Source organism: Miniopterus schreibersii (assembly GCF_964146895.1).
Source record: "Miniopterus schreibersii genome assembly, chromosome: 3".
Taxonomy (NCBI): Eukaryota; Metazoa; Chordata; class Mammalia; order Chiroptera; family Miniopteridae; genus Miniopterus; species Miniopterus schreibersii.
This window is the reverse complement of record NC_138103.1, coordinates 3,847,864-3,870,234: the sequence shown is the minus strand read 5'-3', so window position 1 is coordinate 3,870,234 and position 22,371 is coordinate 3,847,864. Positions and strand designations below refer to the sequence as shown.

Genomic DNA, 22,371 nt, shown 5'->3' with positions numbered 1-22,371 from the left:
GGAGGGCTGAGGACCTGCTTACCAACCAGAAGGTCCAGGCTTCTGGGAAGCTGGGAGGCTCCCAATCTGTCCATTTCTCAGCCCCCAATCTGGCCAAGCGGCCGAGGACACTTGCCTGCATATGGGACAAAGCAACCTGGTAACAATGACAATTCCCCACACGCCTCTGTCATTCACTAGATGTTGGACACCCTCCTAAGCCCTGCATGCGTGGCATGTGCAATTAGTCCTCACAACCCTTGAGGGACTGTATTCATTTCACAAATTGCCACAAACTGGGGGGTTTCAAACAGCAGAAAGTTATTCTCTCAGTTCTGGAGGCGGGAGGGCTGGGGCCCAGGGGTCAGCAGGGCAGGGCTTCGTCTCAAGGCTCCAGGGGAGGATTCTGGCTGTTCTGCTCCCGGTGGCTGTTGGGTGTTGGTGTCCTTGGCTTGTACAGTCACCCCCCTTATCTGCAGGTCTGCCTGCCCTGATTTCCATTACCTGTGGTCAATCTAGTCCCAAAATATTACATGGAAAATTCCAGAAAGAAACCATTCACAATTTTAAATCGCGTACTGTCCTGTGTGATGAAATCTCGGGAGCCCAGCTCCATCCCCCGGGGATGTGAGCCCTCCCTCTGTCCGTGTGCCCACTCTGCGGGCGCTCCCGCCTCGGTCACTAGTAGCCGCCTCCGCTATCAGACTGACTGACGTGGGGCGGTGCTTGTGTTCAAGCGACCCTCATCGTCAGGAGGCCAACGGTAGCCTAACGCTAGGTCGGAGCGCCCGTGCCAGTCTCGCGCTCCCTCTGACCAGCAGGCATCGTGCCCCTCACATCGGCACAGCAGGGCGGGCGCGGCGCGGTGCATCGGGCGTGCGCGGGAGAGGGCGCACGTCCACGTAACTTTCATTGCCGCGTGCTGTCCTATTTTATCACTGGTTATTGTTGATCTCTTCCTGTGCCTCATTTATAAATTAAACTTTATCATGTGTATGTGTGTATAGGAAATACATAGCATTACAGGGTTCAGTACTGTCCACAGTTTTAGGGGATCTTGGCACATATCTCCCGTGGATAAGGGGGCGACTGTAGCTGCATCACCCCCGTTTCTGCCTCTGTTACCACATGGTGTTCTTCCCTGTGTGTCTGTCTCTATGGCTCCAAATCTCTTCTCAGAAGGACACCAGACACTGCATTTAGGGGCCACCCTAATCCACTATCACCTCATCTTAATGACATCTGCAAAGACCCTATTTCCAAATAAAGTCACACTCACAGGTACCGGGAGTTAGGACACCAACATATCTTTTTTGGTGCCCTAATTTAACCTAACAGGTACAATTATTATTTCCACCTCGCAAAGGAGGATCCATGGTACTGAGAGGTTAAGAGTCTGTCCCAGATAGCAGAGCTTCGTTAGTGGAGCCGGCGTTCAAACTCAGGTTCCCGGGCGTCTGTGCCCTTAGCCGCTGCATTCACACTGCTTTGCCCGCAGCTGCCTGGCTGGCACTTCAGACCTGCCAGCCCTCCCACAGCACCTGTGACAACAGAGATGCACTGAATTAGCTGCGTGTCATTGTCTAGCGCCGTGGGGCTCGTCGGGTGGCTCCCGGGGGCCTGAGGGTGGGCGAGGGGCTGGGCTGCGAGCCGGGGATTCTTTATCTCAGCAGGGCCGCAGGCGTTCGGTGTGGCTGGGTGGGCACCGCAGCTCCTGCTGCCACCTGGGTAATTGGTTTTCTGTGTTCATTTCAATAATGAACAATATTAAGGGAGGCTGGAGATGCAAGGGAGATACGAGCATTGTGGAAGGAACAAAGAGGTTTTAATGTGTTGAGCCTCTGTTCTAGGGAAGATGAAGGACATGATAATCGATTATTAAAGCAGAAGAAACTGTGCAGTGGTCCCGCACCATCCATCATGGTGCTCGCGCCAGGCGGTGGCAGAACCGAGTCAGCCGAGGTCCAGGCGTTATCTCCGTAGTGTGTTTATATCTCAAATCAGGCTGCACTGACGGGAGGGAAAGGAATTCCAGGGAAGAAAGGTAACCATGGCATGTATTTCCTACAGAAATGCAAACACAATGCAGACAATCTGGTTAAATATATCATCCCAGAAACCATGCAGCTGCTGATGCCCGAGTCTGTACTTCATATTTCTTGCCACGAGACCATTATATACCCTCTGAGACCACCGGCCTCTCCTTGCTCACCCCTGAGATGTCCATGTCCCCATGGTCTGTCTTCCACTTTCTTTCCTTCGCTCTCCACATCTGCCTGGATAACCTCCTCTTGTGGCTTCCTCCACTGCCTGGCTGTGTACTGACGATTTCCAAATCACACCTTCCTAGGTGCCTGACATTTGTTTCCCTTTCTCAGTCATTTAAAATCTTTTTGAATCGGTACTACATTTCATAGGTAAAATCCAGATGGTGTAAACAGTCAGCAAAAACTCCCCCTCCTTCTTTGTCTTGTACCTGCCTAGTTTCTGTCTTTGTAGGAGATCATTGCTGGTTATTTATGACTCCTTCCAGAGGTTCCCAGGAAATAGAAGTGGTATTTTCCCCTCAAATGTGCCGTATTATACACATATTCTGCACTTTGCTTTTTTTTTTTTACTTCTGATCATGATGGTGTTTAGAGAGCTTCTTCATTTTCTCTCCTTTTTAAAATTTATAATTGCACAGGGTTCCCTTGTCTGACTGCTCCATAATTTATTTCACTGGTCTTCTACCTATGGATATTTGTGTTGTTTCCAGTCACTTGCTGTTATGGTTAATTTTATGTGCCAATTTGACTGGGCCACGAGGGGCCAAATATTTCATTCAGCACTATTTCTGGTGTGTCTGTGAAGGTGTTCCTGGATGACATTAGCATCTGCTTCAGTGGGCGGGGTAAGTACAGTGCCTTCCCCAGTGTGGGTGGGCCTCATCCAACCCACTGACAACCTCAAGACAATAAGGCTGAACAAGAAAGATGCAGAGATACCTATAGAGTTCTACATCTTTCCATATTCATCTATCTGTGTGTCTCTCTATCTCTCTCTCTGTCCGTCTTAGAGCTGGGACATTGGTCTTCTGCACTTGAACTCAGGCTCAGACTGGAACTATACCATTAGCTCTCCTGGGTCTGAACTCCTGGGCAGCTATGTTCCATAATTACACAAGCTGATTCCTTATAATCTCTCTCTTTCTCTATTTCAATAGAAAATATATATCTATATTTACATAGATATAAGTCCCAAAGGGGATCTGCACCTATTGCCATGGTTTTCCCTCAACACATGCCTTTCTAGTGCCCCTGACAGGTGAGGAGGAATCCAGAGAGAGGGCGGAGAAGGTGGGGTAAAGGCTTCTTACCCAAGCAGGACGTAGCACTCCCCTGGGGCGAGGAACACACTGACAGGGAGAAGACAGTGCTGGGGGAGGAAGGCGTAATCTGTGGCTGGGCCTCCTGGTGTCCAGAGCCATCACGATCCTGACTGATTTCTCTAGAATTCTGGGAAGAGGAGCCTATGTGTATTGTTATTATAGGGAGTATGTCTTGATCCACTGTTGTGTCCCCTTCAAATTCATATGCTGTATGTGAAAGTAGAGCCTTTAGGAGATAGGTTAGATGAAGTCTTACGGGTGGAGCCCTTATCTGATAGGACTTCCCTCTCCGTTTGGGTGTACAGAGGAAATGCCACATGAGGGCGGCTGTCTGCAAGCCAGGAAAAGAGTCCTCACCAGAAACCTATTCTGGCACTTTATCTCCAACCTCCAAAACGGTGAGAAAGTAAATGTATATTGTTTAAGGCACCCAGTACTTTGTTATGGATCCTCAGCAGACTAATGTATTCACATTATTTTTACTAATTTTAGTTATATGCAAGAGATTCTTTCATTCTCCTTGTGAAAAATTAAATAGTAAAGAGTCTTTAGCCAACACCTCCTATCTTGGTTCTCTAAACCAGCAGTTGGCAAACTGTGACCGACAGGGGCCCAATCTGGCTCTGTTGTGTTCTGTGTGTGTGTGTGTGACATTAGTCAACCTGTAATAATATTGTTTGGCCATTTTATAAGCCACTATTCTTTACAACTCCTCTCTGTATTTGGGGCTTATCAGATATAAACATTTAAATTAGTACTTTGGAACAACAAGTTTGAGACTGTATTTGTGTTGCAACATATATAACATGTTTCTTAAAGGACCACCTGGAGTCGATGGCCTGCCAGCGTGAGGGGGAGACCTGGAAACACCGGACTGCCTGCTACCAGGATAGCAATGAGAGACTTTGTTTTCACCAGGCTCTATCTGTTTTTGAAATAAAATTTTATTGCCACACAGCTAATTCATTTACACATTGTCTGTGGCTGCATTTGTAGTCCAAGGGAAGAGCTCGTTAGTCACAACAGAGACCATAAGGCCCGAAAGGCCTAAAATATGAACTGTTGGGCCATTTGCAGAGGAGGATTGCTGACCACCGCTCCCGGCCATGTCCAGGAGTAAGCGCTGGTACCAGTTTGGCATGAATTCCTTCAGTTTCCATACCACTGTATTATTTGGTATGTGTGTGCCCCAGTAATGGGTTAGCATGTCTTTCTGTACCTTTTTAATCGGGCAGCAATAAGTCTTGAAGATTTGTCCATGTTAGTAGACATGGATCTGCTTCGTTGTTTTCTCTGCTGCATACTATTCCTATGTAAACATTATTAATGGGCATTTTGGTTGTTTCCTGTTTTGTTTTGCTTTTTTGCCACAATAAACAACGTTACAACAAATATCCTTATATCTACCTCCTTCTGCACATGTGTGAGCCATTCTCTGTGATTGATACCGAGGCTGGAATTGCTGGGCCATGAGGCAGACACATTTTAAAATTCAGTCCTACTTTTTGACTAGGTCATGATTCAAAAATAAAAAATGATACACAAGGTAGCCTGGCAAGTGTGGATCAGTGGTTGTCCCATGTACCAGGAGGTCGCCGGTTCAATTCCAGGTCAGGGCACATGCCCGGGTTTCGGGCTAGATCCGCAGGAGGGGGTGTGCAGGAGGCAGCTGATGGATGTTTCAGTGTCACATCAATGTTTATCCCTCCCTCTCTCTCTCCCTTTCTCTCTCTGAAATCAATAAAAATATATTTAAAAAAAAATATGCAAGGTAGACATTGGAAACAGTCTTCCCCTCTCTTAATCTCTTTTGCCCTTCTAGCTGCTAGTTTCTCGTCTGTCCTGTGAGGGTTTCTTTATGAGAATGGAGCAAGCATGTGTGTTCCTATGTCTCTTCCTTCTCACACAAAAGGTAGCATTGTATATAGATATTCTCCATCTCACTTTGTTTTTCACTTGACAATATGTTCTGGAGATCTTTCTGTAACCGTAAATCTTTTCATATACATATATAAAGCATTTACCCACCCTTTTTACAAAGTGTTTTGTTTGTGTGGTATTTACATGGATGTACCATACTTTATTTAACTAGTCCCTTATGGAAGACCTCTTTCCTCCTCCTATATTCTGCTGCTACAAACAAGACATGCACATTTTATTTTTATTTTTTTAAAAAATATATCTTTATTGACTTCAGAGAGAGGAAAGGAGAGGGAGAGACAGAGATAGAAACATCAATGATGAGAGAGTCATTGGTTGAGCCCGCAACCCGGGCATGTGCCCTGACCGGGAATCGAACCCCGATCTCCTGGATCCTAGGTTGATGCTCAACTGCTGAGCCATGCCCAGCCAGGCAAGACATGCACATTTTATTTTATTTTATTTTATTTTTTGTTTTTTGAAAATATATCTTTATTTCAGAGAGAGGAAAGGAGAGGGAGAGACAGACAGAAACATCAATGACAAGTCATTGGGAATTAAGCCCGCAGCCCGGGCATGTGCCTTGACCGGGAATCAAACCTCGATCTCCTGGATCCTAGGTCGATGCTCAACCGCTGAGCCAAGCCCGGCCAGGCAAGACATGCACATTTGAAATTTTAGGAGCTACAGCGTGTTGCCCTGCAAGGGCGGGTGTGGTTGGCATGCCGGCCTGGATGCATTTTTAAGGAGCTAAAACAGAGCAGACGCTTGCTTGCACCGTATGCTCACCGAGCTCAGGCTGCTCGCAGCTCCTAGATATGCCACATTTCGTCATGTGTCTCAGCCATCCTCTTTATTAGAACCTCCTTTCTACACCCTGCCTGTCTAGCTAACTAAAATCCCCCTCCAAGTATGGCCTTGAAAGCCTGTGGTGTTCTCCCAGCCCCGGGGGGGAGGCGGCTGTCCCAGCCCGCATCTCCTTGCCCCATTGTCACAGCGTTCGGCTTACCCCTCACCAGCCTTGCCTCCCTTTCTCCACTGTGGACCCCTGAGGCACGAGACCATGTCTTCATGCATCTGTGTGCGCCTAAGACCCGGGCCGGTGCCTGCGCTGGAACGGCTCCTCCACCAATGTGGAATAAATTAACCGACAGATGATCGCTCCCGGCAGAGATGAACCGACCAAACTGAATTTGGACCATGAGCCGCGGGGGTGCGTATCCACGCGCCTGCCCCGCAGGCCGAGGGGCTCATCTGCGGGCGCTGACGGAACTTGGGTGTGATCTGCATGCTGGAGGGGAGGCTGCCGACTCCCATGGGCCTCTTCGAGGCCTCTGTCATTCATTAGAGAGCACAGGCTTGCATTGGAGCCTCGCAGCCCAGCGACAGCCAATTAGGGGAGACTGTAGCTTTGGAAACAAACATCTGCTTGGCGCTGGGTAAATAATATTTAGAGCCTGGTGTTTTATGACTGTCTATGTGATTAACGTGAATCCCGTATAATTTAGTATTTGATCACGTGGGACCCACAGAGATTGTGCCCATAACCCGAGTTACAGCTGCAAATACCTTATCTGCCGTCTCCTACCACTGGCCTCAAGTCTAGGGGTTGCGTACTGGTTGGGGTGACACCTAAGCTTAGAGGTTTGAGCCTGTTCAGTGGTCGTCACCTTTCATAAGGGTTAATAGAGAGGAACGCCTGTCTCCAGATTCTATCCTGGGTAACCCTTCTGCGGATGATTCATGGAGTATTGGGAAACATGAACGTCTCCTCCTGGCCTTTGGTACTTGGTTGTCCTTTTTCCAGGGAGAACGAGGTTCAGAGAAATGTGGTGAGGAGAGTACCACGGAGCAAGACCCTTTCCTACGGCAGGTCCTTTCCCAGATGCTTTTCTCACATTTTCCCCATTTGCAATTCACAGCACTGTGGGGTCAGTATTATCAAAGACCATTTTACAAATAAACAAGTTGGGTTGGAAGGACTTGTCCTGGGGTCCCCGCCAGCAGGTGCCTGGGCTGTGTGTCAGAGCTGACCTGCCAAAGCCCGCGCTCCTCTCAGGATACCACCTGCCTTCCCAGGGGATGCGGTCGGTGGTGTTCGGCGGAGCCGTCGGCTGAGACAGCTCTGAGTCCCTGCAGATAGCGCCGGGCGGACTGGCTGTGAACTCTGTCTCCTTTGCTTCCAAATAAAATCATCAATTGCCTTGGCATCTTTGCCCATGGGGTTCTTAAGAACATCATCCAAATGCTTTGTGTGGGAAGATGAAGGACTTGGAGAAAAGCCCGCTGCTGGTGGACTTGAGCATATAGCTTATGGTAGCCAAGTGGCCGAGAGAACAGAGTATTTGCTAAGCGAAGCATTCTGCCTCGCTCCGTAACTACCATCAGAATGAAAACAAACAAAACAAAAACAACAACTGGGCCACTGGGTTTCAACAGAATCATCTGTCGAGCTTGAAAAATATTCCTGTCTGGTCCCCACCCCCAGATCCACAGACATTCTGGTTCCATGGGTATTTACACAGCTTTCCGTGCTATTCCGATGCACGGCAGGTTTTGGAGCCTATGACCTCGTCGATGGGCCTTTTGAGTCATCAGATGTTTTATAAGGAAATACATAAGGAAATAAGGATTGCTTTCTTTGGATACAGCTTTTCTTTATCACATCACATCTCTCCCTCTCTCCATCCCCCTCTCTCATGCATTTTTTGCTAGCAGTCAGAAATTCTTAAAAGCTTTTTGCTACGAAACCATCTGCTGGAGAAACCTCCCACTAGGTTTCAAATGCCAAACTGTTCCCAGTAGCAATTTTCTTTATTATTTTGGGGAAAAGAATGAATTACATTTCTTTCCTATGAAAGAAAATACTTTAAAAATAAAAATATTCATTATGGACCGGTAGCAGTTGCTTATATTTTTAAAAGAAATAGCTTTCTTAGACACGTGTTCTGTGAGTTGGCTTGATTCTTGCCTGGAGGATAGGAAGCTTGGACCATTCCAGTGCCAGGATGCTCTGGCCAGCAGCGGTATCTCAGAAAATGGAGACCAATTTAGCTCCAAGAATTGCAGGGTGTTTTATTGACCTCCTGACGCCCACAGCTTTATGGAAACAGGCCATCCAATGCCACCAGCCTAGCTTGAAGGTTTATATGGGCTGTACCCTTGTCACATTGCATGCTCAAAACCTTCCCCCATTACCATGGAAATTCCCATCCTGTGACCAGCAGCAGGAGTATTGTTAAGAGACTTGGGAAGAAGAAACCTGAAAACGCTTCCTTCGCCTCCATTTGGAGATGGTTTTCCTCAAGTGTCTTATCAGATGATCTTATAAGCCTTTGAAATTCATTTGCTTTGGCAGATGGCTGGCTGTGCACCCAAACCCCCCGATCCCCTCTCGACAGCACGCAGTTCCCCGGGGGAGCAGCCTCGCAGCCAGGACAACGTGACCCAGCCCGCCCTTGTAGCAGTGCCGGCCGATCAGTCCCTCCCGACGGAACCTGAGCAGAAGTGATGCGTCCCTTCTGAGTCGGGGTTTTAAGAATTGGATACTTTCCCCATTTCTTTTTCTTTCCCTGCCAACTGAGCGCAGATAATTCCCAAACCCTGAGGAGACGTGGAACCCTAAGGTGGGAAGCGTGTGGGGCCCTGAATCGCTGCGTGAAGACAGTTGCTTTGATGTGATGAGATAAGCCCGCTGGTGCCAGTCCCCGGGTTTGGAGCTGGCTCTTGCACCGTGTAGGTTGCCAGGCTGACCACACCCCGGCTGCTCAGCAGAGCGCCGAAGACCTTCCTCTGCATTAAGGCACTTGGACCTCCTGAGTCCTTCTGATGTCCAGCATGGGACAGAAGGGCTGGGTAAGGAATACTTGTCCTGGGACAGCTATTCTAGGAGAAAAATAATGATATTTGGTGCGTGATCAATGTATGAGTAGAAGAAGGTACTAAGGAGAAGAGAAGACTGTTGAGGCAATGCCCAGGGAAGGGCAGCAGACCAAGGATTTCTGCCCCCGAAGGTGGGAAACTATCGCCCACCCTGGTCCCGGTGAAGCCTCCAGCAGCGGACTTCGTAGCCTCCGCCCCGCTGACCCTGCCCAGGCAGCTCTGGCCGTGACCAGGGAAGAGGGCCGCTTGGTGAGCAACACATTCCAGTGCCCACAGCAGTAAAGACCCTTGGAAGTCACCACGGAGCAGGCAGTCAGCTGGGTGGAGAGGGGCAAAATGTGGGCAAGCTCCACGTCTTCAGGGCGCTCACAAGGCATTCAGGGCGACAGGATGTACCCATAAGATACGTTTGGGAACAGAAGCCAAGTGTAAATTGGGTGGTGAGAAGGGAGCTGACACAGGCAGGAAGGGCCACACTCGGAGTGTGCACAGTGGCAGGCAGGGTCCCGGGCGAGTCCCATCTCCGTAGCTGCCATCTGGTGAAATGCAAGTGGATAAACGACGTCTCTGAGGCACCATTTGCTTCCAACATTTAAAAGTAATTTTTGGAATATAGGTAAGTCTGTAAGAGTGAGCCTTTCATGAAAATGTCACTTGACATGTGACTAGTGACTACGACAATGGCAAACCACTGTCCCTAATTCTTCCAGGAGGCTAGTCATTATGAAATTCTGATTGGAGCCAGCACCAGGCTTTCAAAAAATAAATGAGTGTTTTTTTTAAAAAAACAACAACAGGTATTTCAAAAATCAACAGTTTGCCCAGCCTGTGAAGTGACCAATCAGAATGGACACTCGCGTTAGAGGGGACTTGGGAGCTCCCAGCTGTACTTGGCATTAACCCTTTACCTGCTGGATCATGAGGAGCCTGAGGAAACTGCTTGGGGGGAGCTTGGGAGGGTGGCTTTTTCCAACCCAAACAGAAATACTTCCTATTTTAACAATCCACACATTGTCCCCGTATAGAATCATAAACACCGAAAGCCCTGCCGTCAAGGTGGAGTCTCCGGGGACCCCAGCTCCCAGAGACGACGCCTGCTCGCAGGTTAGGGGCTGCCCTTCGGCGCTGTGAGAAGTTTCTGCGCAAACGCAGACAGGGCCATGCTGTGCATTCCGTGTCACAGGCGGCCTGCCCCTGCCTCCCCTCTCACAAGAGCATAGCGTGACCCGCATGCTCCGTGAGCCCACAGAGAATTGCCCGAGCTCTGTCCTTTCCTCTACCCTCTCATTAGACTGCGGGCCTAAGCTGACGCCCTCACTGAAGTGTCTGATGCGCCACCAGGCTGCCCCCCGGCACGTGCGCTGCTGAAAGCTGTCGCAGGTCTGCTGTCTGGCAGCCGCTCCCTCCCGACCCCTCTCCTGGCCGTTTCCCAGCCTCCCTCACTCCATGTCCTGCAGGGCTTGCTCTGGCCTTGACCTCCTAAGTGAAGGCCCCATCGTGCACCATTAGTGTCTCAGGCAGTCAGTCCTCTTGCACCCCTCTCTCCACCCTGCTTCCCCTGGCTGAGGGTCCTGTCCTCTGCCCTCAGATGCTGACAAGATCCTCCCTGGCACCCTGCCCTCGTTTCTCCTCAGGCTGGTCTCGTGGCATCTCACATCAACAGTCAGACGGTGGGGACCTTGAACTCAGGACTGTGTTGGACGGGTTCCCAGCTGTAGGCCAGGGGAGCAGACTGACCTGTCACATGATTCGGAACGACCCTGATTCGGAAACTTTGTTCAAAGTTTGCTTCCCTTCTGGCTACTTGCTTTGATGAGAGAGGAACCTGCCTCTTCTTGTTCGCACGGTATCATTTATAACCACGCCTGCCCTTAGCGGGGGCTTAGTAAACATTCGTTGAATAAATAACCAGGATCCAGCCTAGACGAGAGCAGGGCTGGGTATCCCAGAGCCGGGGTCCCGGCGGCCCGCAGCTGACCTGCCTGAGAGGCGGGGTCACAGCTCTGCGGCGGCGTGTGGCAGGGGAAAGGGCAGCAGGCGCTCCGGTGGCCTCCAGACACTCCTGGCGGGTGTCGCATGGGGCTGTGTGTCCGGCCGCCTTGGAGAAGGAGCGGATCTCAAGCTGCAGCAGATGGTAAGAGATGTCTTTAGTCTTTAGCATTTAAGGAGAAGAGCTGGGAATAGGCACTCGGCTCAAAGGCAGTTATGATGCATTTAAATCAGCCTCGCGAATCATTTACCGGAACGCGCACGCCTCGGAATTCTCAGGTGCCCACGGGCTCCGCAGGGGCTTCCTCTCGCCCGGCTCCCTACCCTCAGTGCCTCGGACAGAGTGCGCACGGGGTGGGTGGCCTGCCCAAGGGAATGCACATTCGGCTGGCATGGCCCACCCTCCCGGGAGAGCCACAACCCCTGAATGCAGAGGCTGTGTCCTATTTCTATCTTTTAAAAATTATTTATTAATTTTTAGAGAGAGAGAATGGGGTGGGGAGAGAGAGATAGAGAGAAGGAAAGATGGAAACATCGATCTGTTGTTCCGCTCATTTATGTGTCCATTGGTTGATTCCCGCATGTGCCCTGATTGGGGATCGAACCCACAACCTTGACGGGTCAGGATGACACTCCAACCAACCGAGCACCCGGCCGGGGCATATGCCTCTTTGTACCTCCCAGTTTACTCAGCTTCTTGCTCTATCGGAGCTAATGTTGGGGCAGCTGGACAGGTGCCTGTCTTGTGCTCCTGAGTGTGGGCAGTGGGGCTGGCGTGGGCATTTCAGTAAGCTGCGCTTGAAAACGGAAACAAGAACAGCCTTACTTTATAAGGCTGTTGTAAAGATCAAGTAGAATCACATATTTAAGGCGCCCAGCCCAAGCCTGACACATGGTAGGTGGTCATAAAACGTTAGATTTAGGAGGCGCGTGTCATGGTGGCTATGGTCGGGGCCTTTTTGGTCACAGGGCCCTGGGTTTAACTCTCAGCTCTGTCACCTACTAGTGCTGTGAACTTGACAACTTATTTAACTTTCCTGAACCTCGGCGTCCTCATGGGGACAATGGCTCTAACTACCAGTGTCTAACTCAGAGCGGTGTGGGATTAAATGCGCCAATGCACATACGGTTCCTGGCCATAGAGCAAGGGTTACTGGCCAGCGGATGGTAAATGGGACATCCTGGCTGCCTGAAATCACCTGAGGACATTTGGGGTTGGGGGAGGGGCACATATACACGCTCGCCCTTCTAGCTGGTTAAGCTAAATGCTTGGAACCATCTTCGAAGCTTCTGTTTTTATCACTCCCCACAACCAGTCCCTCAGGTATTCCTGTTGGCTCTGCCTTTAAAATAGAGCTAGAAAGTAGCTACCATTTACCACGTCCTGGACACTGCCGCCTCCTCGCTGGCCACCCTGCTTCTGTCATTGTCCCCTACAGTCTTTTCTCAGCACCGCAGCAGCCAGAGGGGCCTTGGTGAAAACACCTCAGGCCACGTCTCCCCTCTGCTCCGCCCTCCCAGCGGTTCCCCATTCCCACCACAGCACACACAGGTCCTTCCAGTGACCCCGGAGGCCCCCAGGCCTGCCCCGTGCGACCGGCCTCCTCCTCGGCATCTCTCCCACCTCCTGCCACTCTCCCCGTTGCCCCTTCCGTTCCAGCCACGCTAGTTATTGGCTGTTTCTTGAATGCCCCGGGCATATTCCTGTTTCGGGCTCTGCACTGGCTGTTCCTGTCTGGAAGGCTCTTCTTGATTTGCCCCACCCTGTGTTTTCACGACTCATTCTCTCCCTTCCTTCAAGTCTCTGCTCAAATGCCACCTCCTCTGTGAGGCCTTCCTTGCCTACCTGTCTAAATATCAATATCTGCAATGTCCAACACACCTTACCCCTGTGCTTTTTCTGTCTTTTTAAACACTTATCCCATCTAACCCACCATATGCTTATTTAGATATTATACTTGCTGTCAGTCTCCCCCCCGCTAGAATATAAGTTCCATGAAGAACGAAGATCTTTGTTTTGTTCAGGGTTCTATCTTCACACCTAGAACAGTGCCTGGAACATAGCAGACTTTTGTTAAATGTTTGTTAAAGAAAGAGTGACCCAAAGGGAAGGAGCAACTAAAGATCTAGAGACACTTGGAAGTGAGACAGCACAAAGCATGCAAAGTATTTAAACATTTAAAACTATTAGCTGCCTAGCTAAAAATCTGGTTTTATTTTCTAAATGACAACCCGAGTCAAAAAATTCTAATGTAGAATAAAATGATCTCAGAACGGGGACCCACACTTGCTCATGGGAGCCGTGGGCAGAGTGGAGGGAGGATCCCCCTTAGGCCCCACAGCCTCTCTCCGCCAGCTCGCCCAGGCTCCCTCCGGCCCTGGAGCCTCTGGCTGGGCTTCCTCTGAGCAACTGTGCCAGCAGCTGGGTCTGTGCCCATCTCTGAGGCAAGAGTTCCCCCGGGCTGTTCTCGCCCTGCCTGGATTCTCTATTCATGTTTGAAGTAATTGGATACTGGGGTGGCTGACCACAGATGACCAGTTCTAAATCACTCCAGAACACATAAAAATATTCATGAAAACACGAAATGAAAACGTTACAGTGCCCGGAACGTTGACCAGCAGGGCGATGCTTATGCAGCGTTGTTAATTGGGTTTCTCATGAGATGTGCAGTCGGTTCGGGTTTATCTGATGAGACGTGGGCTCTGACGGCAGCTCGTGGCGACAGCTCAGGTGGCTGCATGGTCAGGGAACTGAGCAGCGGGCTGAGCAGCGGGCTGGGAGCGGGAGAGGGTGGGGAGGCCGCTGGGAGCTGGTGTGGCCCTCACTTCTTATCGTCGACCTGGACGGAGAAAATATCTCTCAGCGTAATCCACAATTTTGACGAATGTCCTGTTTGAGATAATGACCTGTCTCTGGACTTGCAAAAACCCTGAAAATACTTCTGAGAATTGAGTTTTATCTCAAGGGCGGCAGGATGTGCATCCAGTCCCACCATCGATACCATCTCCTGAGAACTCTCTCCCAGGTTCTTTATTAAGGTTTAATTAAATTTTATGTGTTATCAATTAGGATTAATCTACATTTAGTCTGAATTAGAGGGAGCCAATTATAAATAAGTCCACTTCTCATTTATTCCTGAATACAAAATGAAGGTTTTAAAACTTCCTTTGGAAAAACCCCACATACAAATGCAACCCCTCTGAGCCAAATGTGCCCAGGAGGCTGACAATTCAATTACAATAAACCGAAGAGATGAGAAGTCCTGTAGAAAGGTGTTACAGACAGAAAGGGGGTAGTAAGGGCAAGGAGAGGTGGCCCAGAGTGTGACTAGAGCAGACACCCGAGAAGCTTGCATTTTCTCTTTTCACACTTTTAGCAAATATGTGGACACACAGACATATGCATTGCATCATTTAAAAAAAATATGTCTTTTACTGATTTTTAGAGAGAGAGAGGAAGGGAGAGGGAGAGAGAGATAGAAACATCGACGAGAGAGATACATCGTCGATGGGCTGCCTCCTGCATGCCTCCTACTGGGGATCACGCCCGCAACCCAGGCATATGCCCTGGCCAGGAATTGAATCCATCACCTCTTGGTTCCTGGGTGGGGCTCAACCACTGAACCACACTGGCCGGCTGCACTGCATCATTTTGTTACAATTAGACCTTTGGCTGTGGCTCCAGGAGTCCTTCAGACAGCACGCAATCTAAAACACAACCCATTCTGCCGCTTCTCCGTGGAGGTGCGAAGGACACGCACAGGCAAGAGGATTAAACTTGGTGGGAACACACAAAGTTTTTCTTTCTGAAATTTGGGCCGGATGTAGATTTGTCTAAGTGCCATTAGCTAGGAGAACAGCCGCATCCTTGGAGACACAGTCCTGCTGTGGGTGGTTGCGGCAAAGAGACCTTTGCACTTTTAGAGCGTCGCCTGCAGCAGCTGCGGAGGGAGAACCTGAGCGCGCTCCACAGTGTTGCAGCACCCGCTCTGCGCCTGGACCGGCGAGGCCAGTCCTGAGCACTCCAACGCCAAGGCCAAGGCCAAGGCCAACTCCAACTCCAACACCAACTCCAATGCCAATGCCAACGCCAAGGCCAACTCCAACTCCAACTCCAATGCCAACACCAACTCCAATGCCAATGTCAACGCCAATGCCAACGCCAACTCCAACTCCAACTCCAATGCCAACACCAACTCCAATGCCAATGTCAACGCCAATGCCAACGCCAACTCCATTGCCAACGCCAACCCCAACTCCAACTCCATCCTGTCCTCCTCTTTCTGGGCACAAGTAGGGTTGCACTCTTCCCCTCGGCCACCTCGAGGTTGGATAGGGGCTTGATACTGTCTGGTCAATGGAATGCGGGAAGCGACAGGATGGGTCCCGGGTGGAGGCCTTTGCTGTGCTTTTTCTTGCCCTTTTCTCCCGCTGCGGCGATCATGCAGATGCAGCTCACACAGTGCCCCTAGCAGGCCAAGATGCAGGCCTCTTGCGAACCTTCATGGATCACAGAGCATGAACAAAGAAGCGGGCTTTCCTTGTGTGAAGCCATCGAGAGCCTAGGGTTTTTGTTACTTCAGCAGAACACAGCTTATCCTGCCTGATGGAACCCTTCTCAGCTTTGAGAGGTTCAAAGCTCAGTCCTCTAAGCTTTGGTCCCTCCATCACCATGTTGTTGTATGAGGAAAAAAACCAAAATAATTTGCAAAAAGTGTTTCAGTCAATGTCTGGCACACAGCTAGTACTTAATAAATGCGATTATTATTGTAGTTGGGGGTGCCTATATTTTGTGCCTAAATGACCCCATATTGTGCAAGTAGGTTCACAGTTTATGTAAACTCTTAGCATTTCAGTATCTTGCCCTCCCACCTAAGCAGAAGTCCCATATCAGGCAGCCTTGACTGCTCTCTGCTAAAGAGTTTCTAGAATAGACAAAGCCTCATAGTGCAGAGTCCTGTTTACTCCTCCCCTTCCTTACAGCGCTATCCAATAATCCCATAATATTAGATAAGATTTAAGAAAATACAAAAATCAACCTTATGATGACAGCTCCTTTAGGGAGGCATTATATTTTCAATGAGCATCTGGAGACATACCTGCATGGGCCTCCTGACACACCTGTGGATTCAATAACTCCCTTTTTGGGTTATAGGAGTAACCTGTGATCCGTCTAACTTGGGCACATTTTCTGCCTTAGGTCTTGTTGAAGTACACCAGCCAATGTACAGGTGTAAACAAAGTGAGTTGGAGACACTCAGATTCTTTTGGTGACCAGTGGGATGGGCATGCACCATGAACTCTTCCCATGGACTTGGTGTGCTATTGTGCCAGAAACCCTTTCGCGGTTGCCACGTGGTAGGAAACCTGAGGGACATTTAGGATCAATGATGAGACCAGTTCAAACATTACTTGGACCCAGAATTTAGAATGTCCAGTCCTTTTGGATGGTAAGGTCTTATTCCAGAATCAGGGTGTGGCCCAGGGTGTGCACACCCACTACAGTCAGGAATGTTTTGGTTGCAAGTGACAGAAACCTAGCACAAACCCAAAAGAAATTTATTAGCTCTTTCAACTTGGAGATTCAGTGGCTAAACCCTCCCAGCTTTAAGTATGGCTGCATCTGGATATTTGATGATGTCATTAGCTCTTTCTCTCCCCCACTCTGACTTATCTGTGTATTGATTTTCTTTTTATCACTCTTCCACATGGTGGCGAGGATGACATCAGCACTGCTAGGCATCCATTGCTCTTTTACCTATTATCTCAGTGAAAAGACTGTGCCTCTTTCCTGATGGTTCCAGGAAAAATACTGGGGAGGGCTCCAGGGTTAAGTTTTCTAATCCTCAAAGAATTTCTGCAAATTGAAATGAGTAAAAAATCCAATAAAGAAATCAGCAAAAGATAGGAGTAAGCAATTTTCAGAAGAGAAAATGCAAATGGCCAATAAGCAAATTAAATTATGCTCATTCTTATGGGGGAAGGGAAAATGTAAATAAAAATGACAGTCAGATCATGTTAGAAATGCATCGGTTTGGCCAGAATGGATGTGATTCATGGCCCGTGGCTTGTGATTGTGTGGAGGAAATGAAGACTCTCGTACTTGGCTGGAATGAGTAAGAATTGCTTTAACCATTAAAAAAAAAAATCTGTAAATAGCTACTGAAATTAAAAATAGACATACTCTTGGACCCAGCCATTTCACTTTGGGCAGACAGAAATAAAAACGCCAGATCAACAGAAAAATGTTTATTACAACATATCTGATACTTGAAAAAGTCTGGAAATAATCTGCATGTCCAAAAATGGGGAATTATTTATATTGAATAAATTATATTACTTCATATTCTGGAGTTTTATGCAGCTATTAAAGAAATAGTATGTGGAGATATACCTGTAATATCTTGTTAAGTAAAAAAATCAAATTTGTGTATCATGACCCCATTTTTGAAAAAAAAACAAGAAAAATTTATTCATGTGACTTTTTATATATTAACGTTTGCATGAGCCCCGCAGAAATATGGAAAGATACATACCAAATACTTGACATTAGTTACTCTGAAGGGAAGGGATCATGTGTGCATATATCACCATTGTTGTTTGAAATGAAAATTCACTAAAGTACATATAAAAAAGGACAAATGGTACCTGTGTCCCCGAAACAAATGCCAACAATCCACAGGTTCAGGGTGACACCCTAAATCTCGGGGTAAGCACATGGGAATCTCATCCAAGGTCTATTCCATGGGCATTTGGTAAGAGCTGTGATGTCTGTGCTGCTTGCTCACTGTGAGGGGATGGTGCCCTCCATTGACCTTGGCCAGGCTGCACCTTCCACTGAAGCATGGACTCATTGGATGTGTGGTGGGCGTGCGCCTTACGTTTCAGCAAGTATGATGTATCTGTGCCTGCACTTGGTAGGCCCTCTTGCAGATGGGAGGGATGAGGTCAGGCTCTGGTCACCAAATGGTCTTTGCTGTTCATTAGGCCTGAGTTGTGTGGTTTCCTTTGGTTGTGTGGAGGCTCTTATTGTTGGTTAATGTTATCTGTAGGTAATATGTGGAGGCCTTAAACTGTGTGTTAAAGGGCAGACAACTTTTGACTCTGCTTATTTCCCCTTACTTTTCATTGTTGTTATTATTTCAACTTAAAAAATTTTTTTTTAAATGTTCTTATTGGGGGTGACACTGGTTAACGAAATTATGCAGGTTTCGGGTGCACAATTCTACAACACATTCTCTGCACACTGTATTGTGTGTTCACCACCCCAAGTCAAGTCTCCTTCCACCACCATTTTTCCCCCTTTCCTCCCACCCGCCTCCCTCCAGCAATCGGCACACTGCTGTCTGTGCCCATGAGCTCTTTCTCTCTTTTTTTTCCTCTTTTGTTCAATCCTTCCACCTCCCTGGGGGGCTCCCTGACAGCTGTCAGCCTGCTTTCTATGAGTTTGTCTCTATTTTGCTTGTTAGTTCATTTGGATCACAGCAGCGTTATTTACAATAGCCAAGATCTGGAAGCAGCCCAGGTGCCCATCGGTAGATGAGTTGGTAAAACAGCTGTGTGACATTTACACCGTGGAATACTATGCAGCTGTAAAAAGGAAGAACATTTTACCCTTTGCCACAGCATGGATGGACCTGGAGAGCATTATGCTAAGTGAAAAAAACCAGTCACAGAAAGACAACTACCATATGATTCCACTCATGTGGAATCTAATGCACAAAATGAATGATTTCAACTTTTGAGACCTAACTAGGTCAGGTCGCCAGGCCTTGTGTTTGTGTCACAATCAGTCTGTGCAGCAGGGGTTTATGGGGTGCTGGGCACTGTGTGGGCCCGTCATTGGCCTTGCTGTGTAGTCTGTGTTTTTCCATAATATTGAACGGCTATTACTACATGGAAATGAGGAAAACAGAACCATCTCCTAACTAATTGTTGAGTAGAAGGAGAAATAAAACATACAATCAAAGACCATTTAGAGAATGATGGGAATGTGAATAATACACATGGGAATTTATAGGATATAGCCAAAGCCCTTAAATTGCTTTTTATTGTTCGAAATAAAAATGAAGTTAGCTTTAAAATCGAGAAGAATGAAAATTAGCAAATATTTTAAGGAATTCAAGAAAAAGAAATCTTTCAGGAACAAAGTGGAGCCCAGCCGGGCGTGGCTCAGCGGTTGAGTGTTGACCTGGGATCCAGGCGATCGGGGTTCGATTCCCGGTCAGGGCACATGCCCGGGTTGCGGGCTCGATCAATGACTCTTTCATCATTGATGTTTCTCTCTCTCTCTCTCCCTCTCCTTTCCTTTCTCTGAAATCAGTAAAGATATATTTAAAAAAATATATAAAAGAACAAAGTGGAAATCCATGATTCAAAAACAAAAAAGCTCAAGATATGATAAACACATCCAAGAAGCGGCCCTCGGGGGAAAACCAATAATATAAGCAAAAGTCTGCTCATTGACTGAGGAGGGGAATCATTGATGGCATAAAATTATAGACGGTGAGGAGCTCCGAAGGCCTGTGAGAGTAAACACAGGTTTTCCTGTGCACAACTCTCTCTCTGTAAGTAATGAAAAGACTCACGGATGTGGATTCTCCTGAGAAATAAGAAAAACAAAAATCGACTCATGAACCAGTAATAATACTTATAAATAATCATATAACAATTAAGAAGGTGAAGTGTTGCCAAACGGGAGCGCAGCAGCCTTCTGAAGCAGGTCTTTCTAATGCGTTTGTTTTCCATTTTCCAGTAACAGAGCACTCCCACACTTGACTAGCGGCTCCTGATTATAGAAAAGCATGGCCGGCCCTCTAATTCATTTCACGAGGACAGCACAGCCCTGGAATCCAATCTTGAAGAATACAGTGGAAAAAACAAAGCAGAAGACCGAGGCAGTGGGTGAAAAACTATAAATAAAGCAGTAGAAACAATTCAATAATACATTAATAGAGGCGTTCACCATGACCGAGTGGGAGTTAGCCTGGGAATGCAGAAGCTGTTGTTTTTCAGATAATTTTGTTGCAAAAGAAATAATATAAAACCTTATAGATGAGCTGAGGCACCCTTTCAAACTCATCCTGGGTCCCGCTCTCTCCCACCCTGCCTCCCACCTTCCTTCCAAACCCCACTCCTTGCAACAACCCGCGATAATAACCCTTTCCAAGTTGGTATTTATGCTTCTAATCTATGTTTTGTGTCTCTATAACTTTCATAAAAGCCCATAAATATCTAGCTACATCCTATTTTGTTTGTCCTTGACGTTTCACAACTTGTTTTACTCTGGAACCTGCTTTCGTTGTCTCAGCGTTACGTGCTTGAGACTGGTCCACGCCGATCCAAGGAGCCCCAGCTCATTCCTTGTACAGCGCACCATGGTTTATTTACTTTTTATATTTTAACCCTGGACATTGAGGTTGTTTCCTTTCTTTTGGTGGCCATTGTAAACGCTGCTACAAGAAACGCGCACACTCCCCCTGGCAGGCCCGGGTGGGGTCGGCGCCGTTGGCTCTCCCAGCCGGGGGGTGAGAGTGCAGGCCCCCCGTCCTGGCCAGTGCGCAGGGGGGTTGTATCCCTGTTTTCACTTGCATCTCCCGATTACCCAGAGGGAGAGCCTGCCAGTGTTCTATTCTCTGAATGGTCCGATTACATCCTTTGTCTGTTTCATACTAGACTTAAAAGACTCTCTTCCTACTTGATTGGTAGGACTTCTTTATATATTCTGAATGCTGATCCAGAACTATTTAATAACAGGAAATCCATTAACATCTTACATCAGAGAAATAGGTCAAAAAGATATTCCAAATGCTGTCAATAGATACCAAGGGCATTCGATAGAATTTGAGACTTGTTCCTGACAAAAAGCTCTTTGAACATTTGGGAATAGAAAAATGATAAACGTGTCTCCTTTAAAGCAGGCCCACATCAGCCTTGCTCTTGAAACATCAGATACATTCCCATTAAAGACAAGGATCTGAGCTGTCTCCTTACCCCCCGCCCAAATTCACACTTTGAGGTCCTAACCCCCAGCACCTCAGAAAGGGACTGTATTTGGAGATACAGCCTTTGGAGAGGTGTTTAGGGTAAAGTAAGGTCTGCAGCTGGGGCCCTAATGCACTGTGACTGCTGTCCTGGTAAGAAGAGGAGAGTTGGACACAGCCATGCACGGAGGGACGACCATGTGAGGACACAGGGAGCACACGGCCTTTTACAAGCCAAGGAGTGAGGCCTGGGACAGATTCTTTCCTCAGGGCCTCGGAAGGACCAGCACCCTGACACCCTGACCTCGGACTTCCAGCCTCCAGATCTGTGACAGGGAAACGGCTGTGGGTTAAGCCCCCAGTCTGTGGTCCTTTGTTATGGCAGCAACAGGAAACAAACACACTCGCCTTTGCTGATGTTATAAGTGTGTTGTGAAAGTTTTGACCACATGGCATATCATGGGAATAAGAGATTCGGCTACGAGGCAGAAAGAGACCCACGTATTTACAGGTGATACATGCTAACAACTACATCAGCCTCAACGGGACGGCTCAGGAACCAGGCTGATATCACACAAACCTCTAAAAATCAACAAACAATAAGATACCGATTATTAAATGCCTTATTTGCAGTAACAATGAAAAATGAAACAACCAGGCTGTTTATAACAAGAGACGTGCATGAAGAAAGCCATAAAAATTTACTGAGTAACGCAGATGGTTTAAAGAAATAGAGAAATGTATCAACGGCCTGAACGGGAACCTAAGGAGTTCAGACGTTTAAATTCTTCCAAAATTACCGGGCAGACTTAACACGTGGAATTTAAATTTTCCAGGAACTCTATAAAATAATTCTATGGTTCAGTTAGGACAATGTGAGGAAGGAGTTGCGATGGGAGACCTGAAACGCCAGATACAATAACTTAACACAGCGGCTTTCCTCGGGCGTGTTGCAGGAACGTTTAAAGCCCGCAGTACCGGCTATTGAGTCAGGGGCACCGACCTCTTTTCCCTGAGATTGTCATAAAACAGTGACAACAGCCGGCACAACAGTAGCCGTCCGGTGTGAATGCATCAATAGCATACCTATTTTTTTGTTAGATCGGTAAAAAAATATATTTTTTGTGTGCTGCAGAATTCTAGTAATTAGCTCATGTGCCAGGGTGGCCGGCTCGGAAGTCGGAGCCAGGGAAATGGAAGCCTTGCTTAGCCGGGCATCACCCCGACAATCGGCAAACGTGGTGCCGG

At 47.9% G+C, this 22,371-nt stretch overlaps 1 protein-coding gene across 1 annotated transcript in view; it reads left to right on the top strand.

Annotated features, from left to right (window-relative positions):
* Nucleotides 1-22,371, top strand: part of OTOA (otoancorin) — a gene marked incomplete at both ends in the record, with an annotated part of 118,253 nt that overhangs the window by 82,883 nt on the left and 12,999 nt on the right. Inside the window, one exon of the mRNA XM_081131695.1 lies at nt 15,114-15,433. Within this exon, the coding sequence (XP_080987821.1) occupies nt 15,114-15,433 (320 nt within the window). The remainder of the gene's footprint in view (nt 1-15,113; nt 15,434-22,371) is intronic.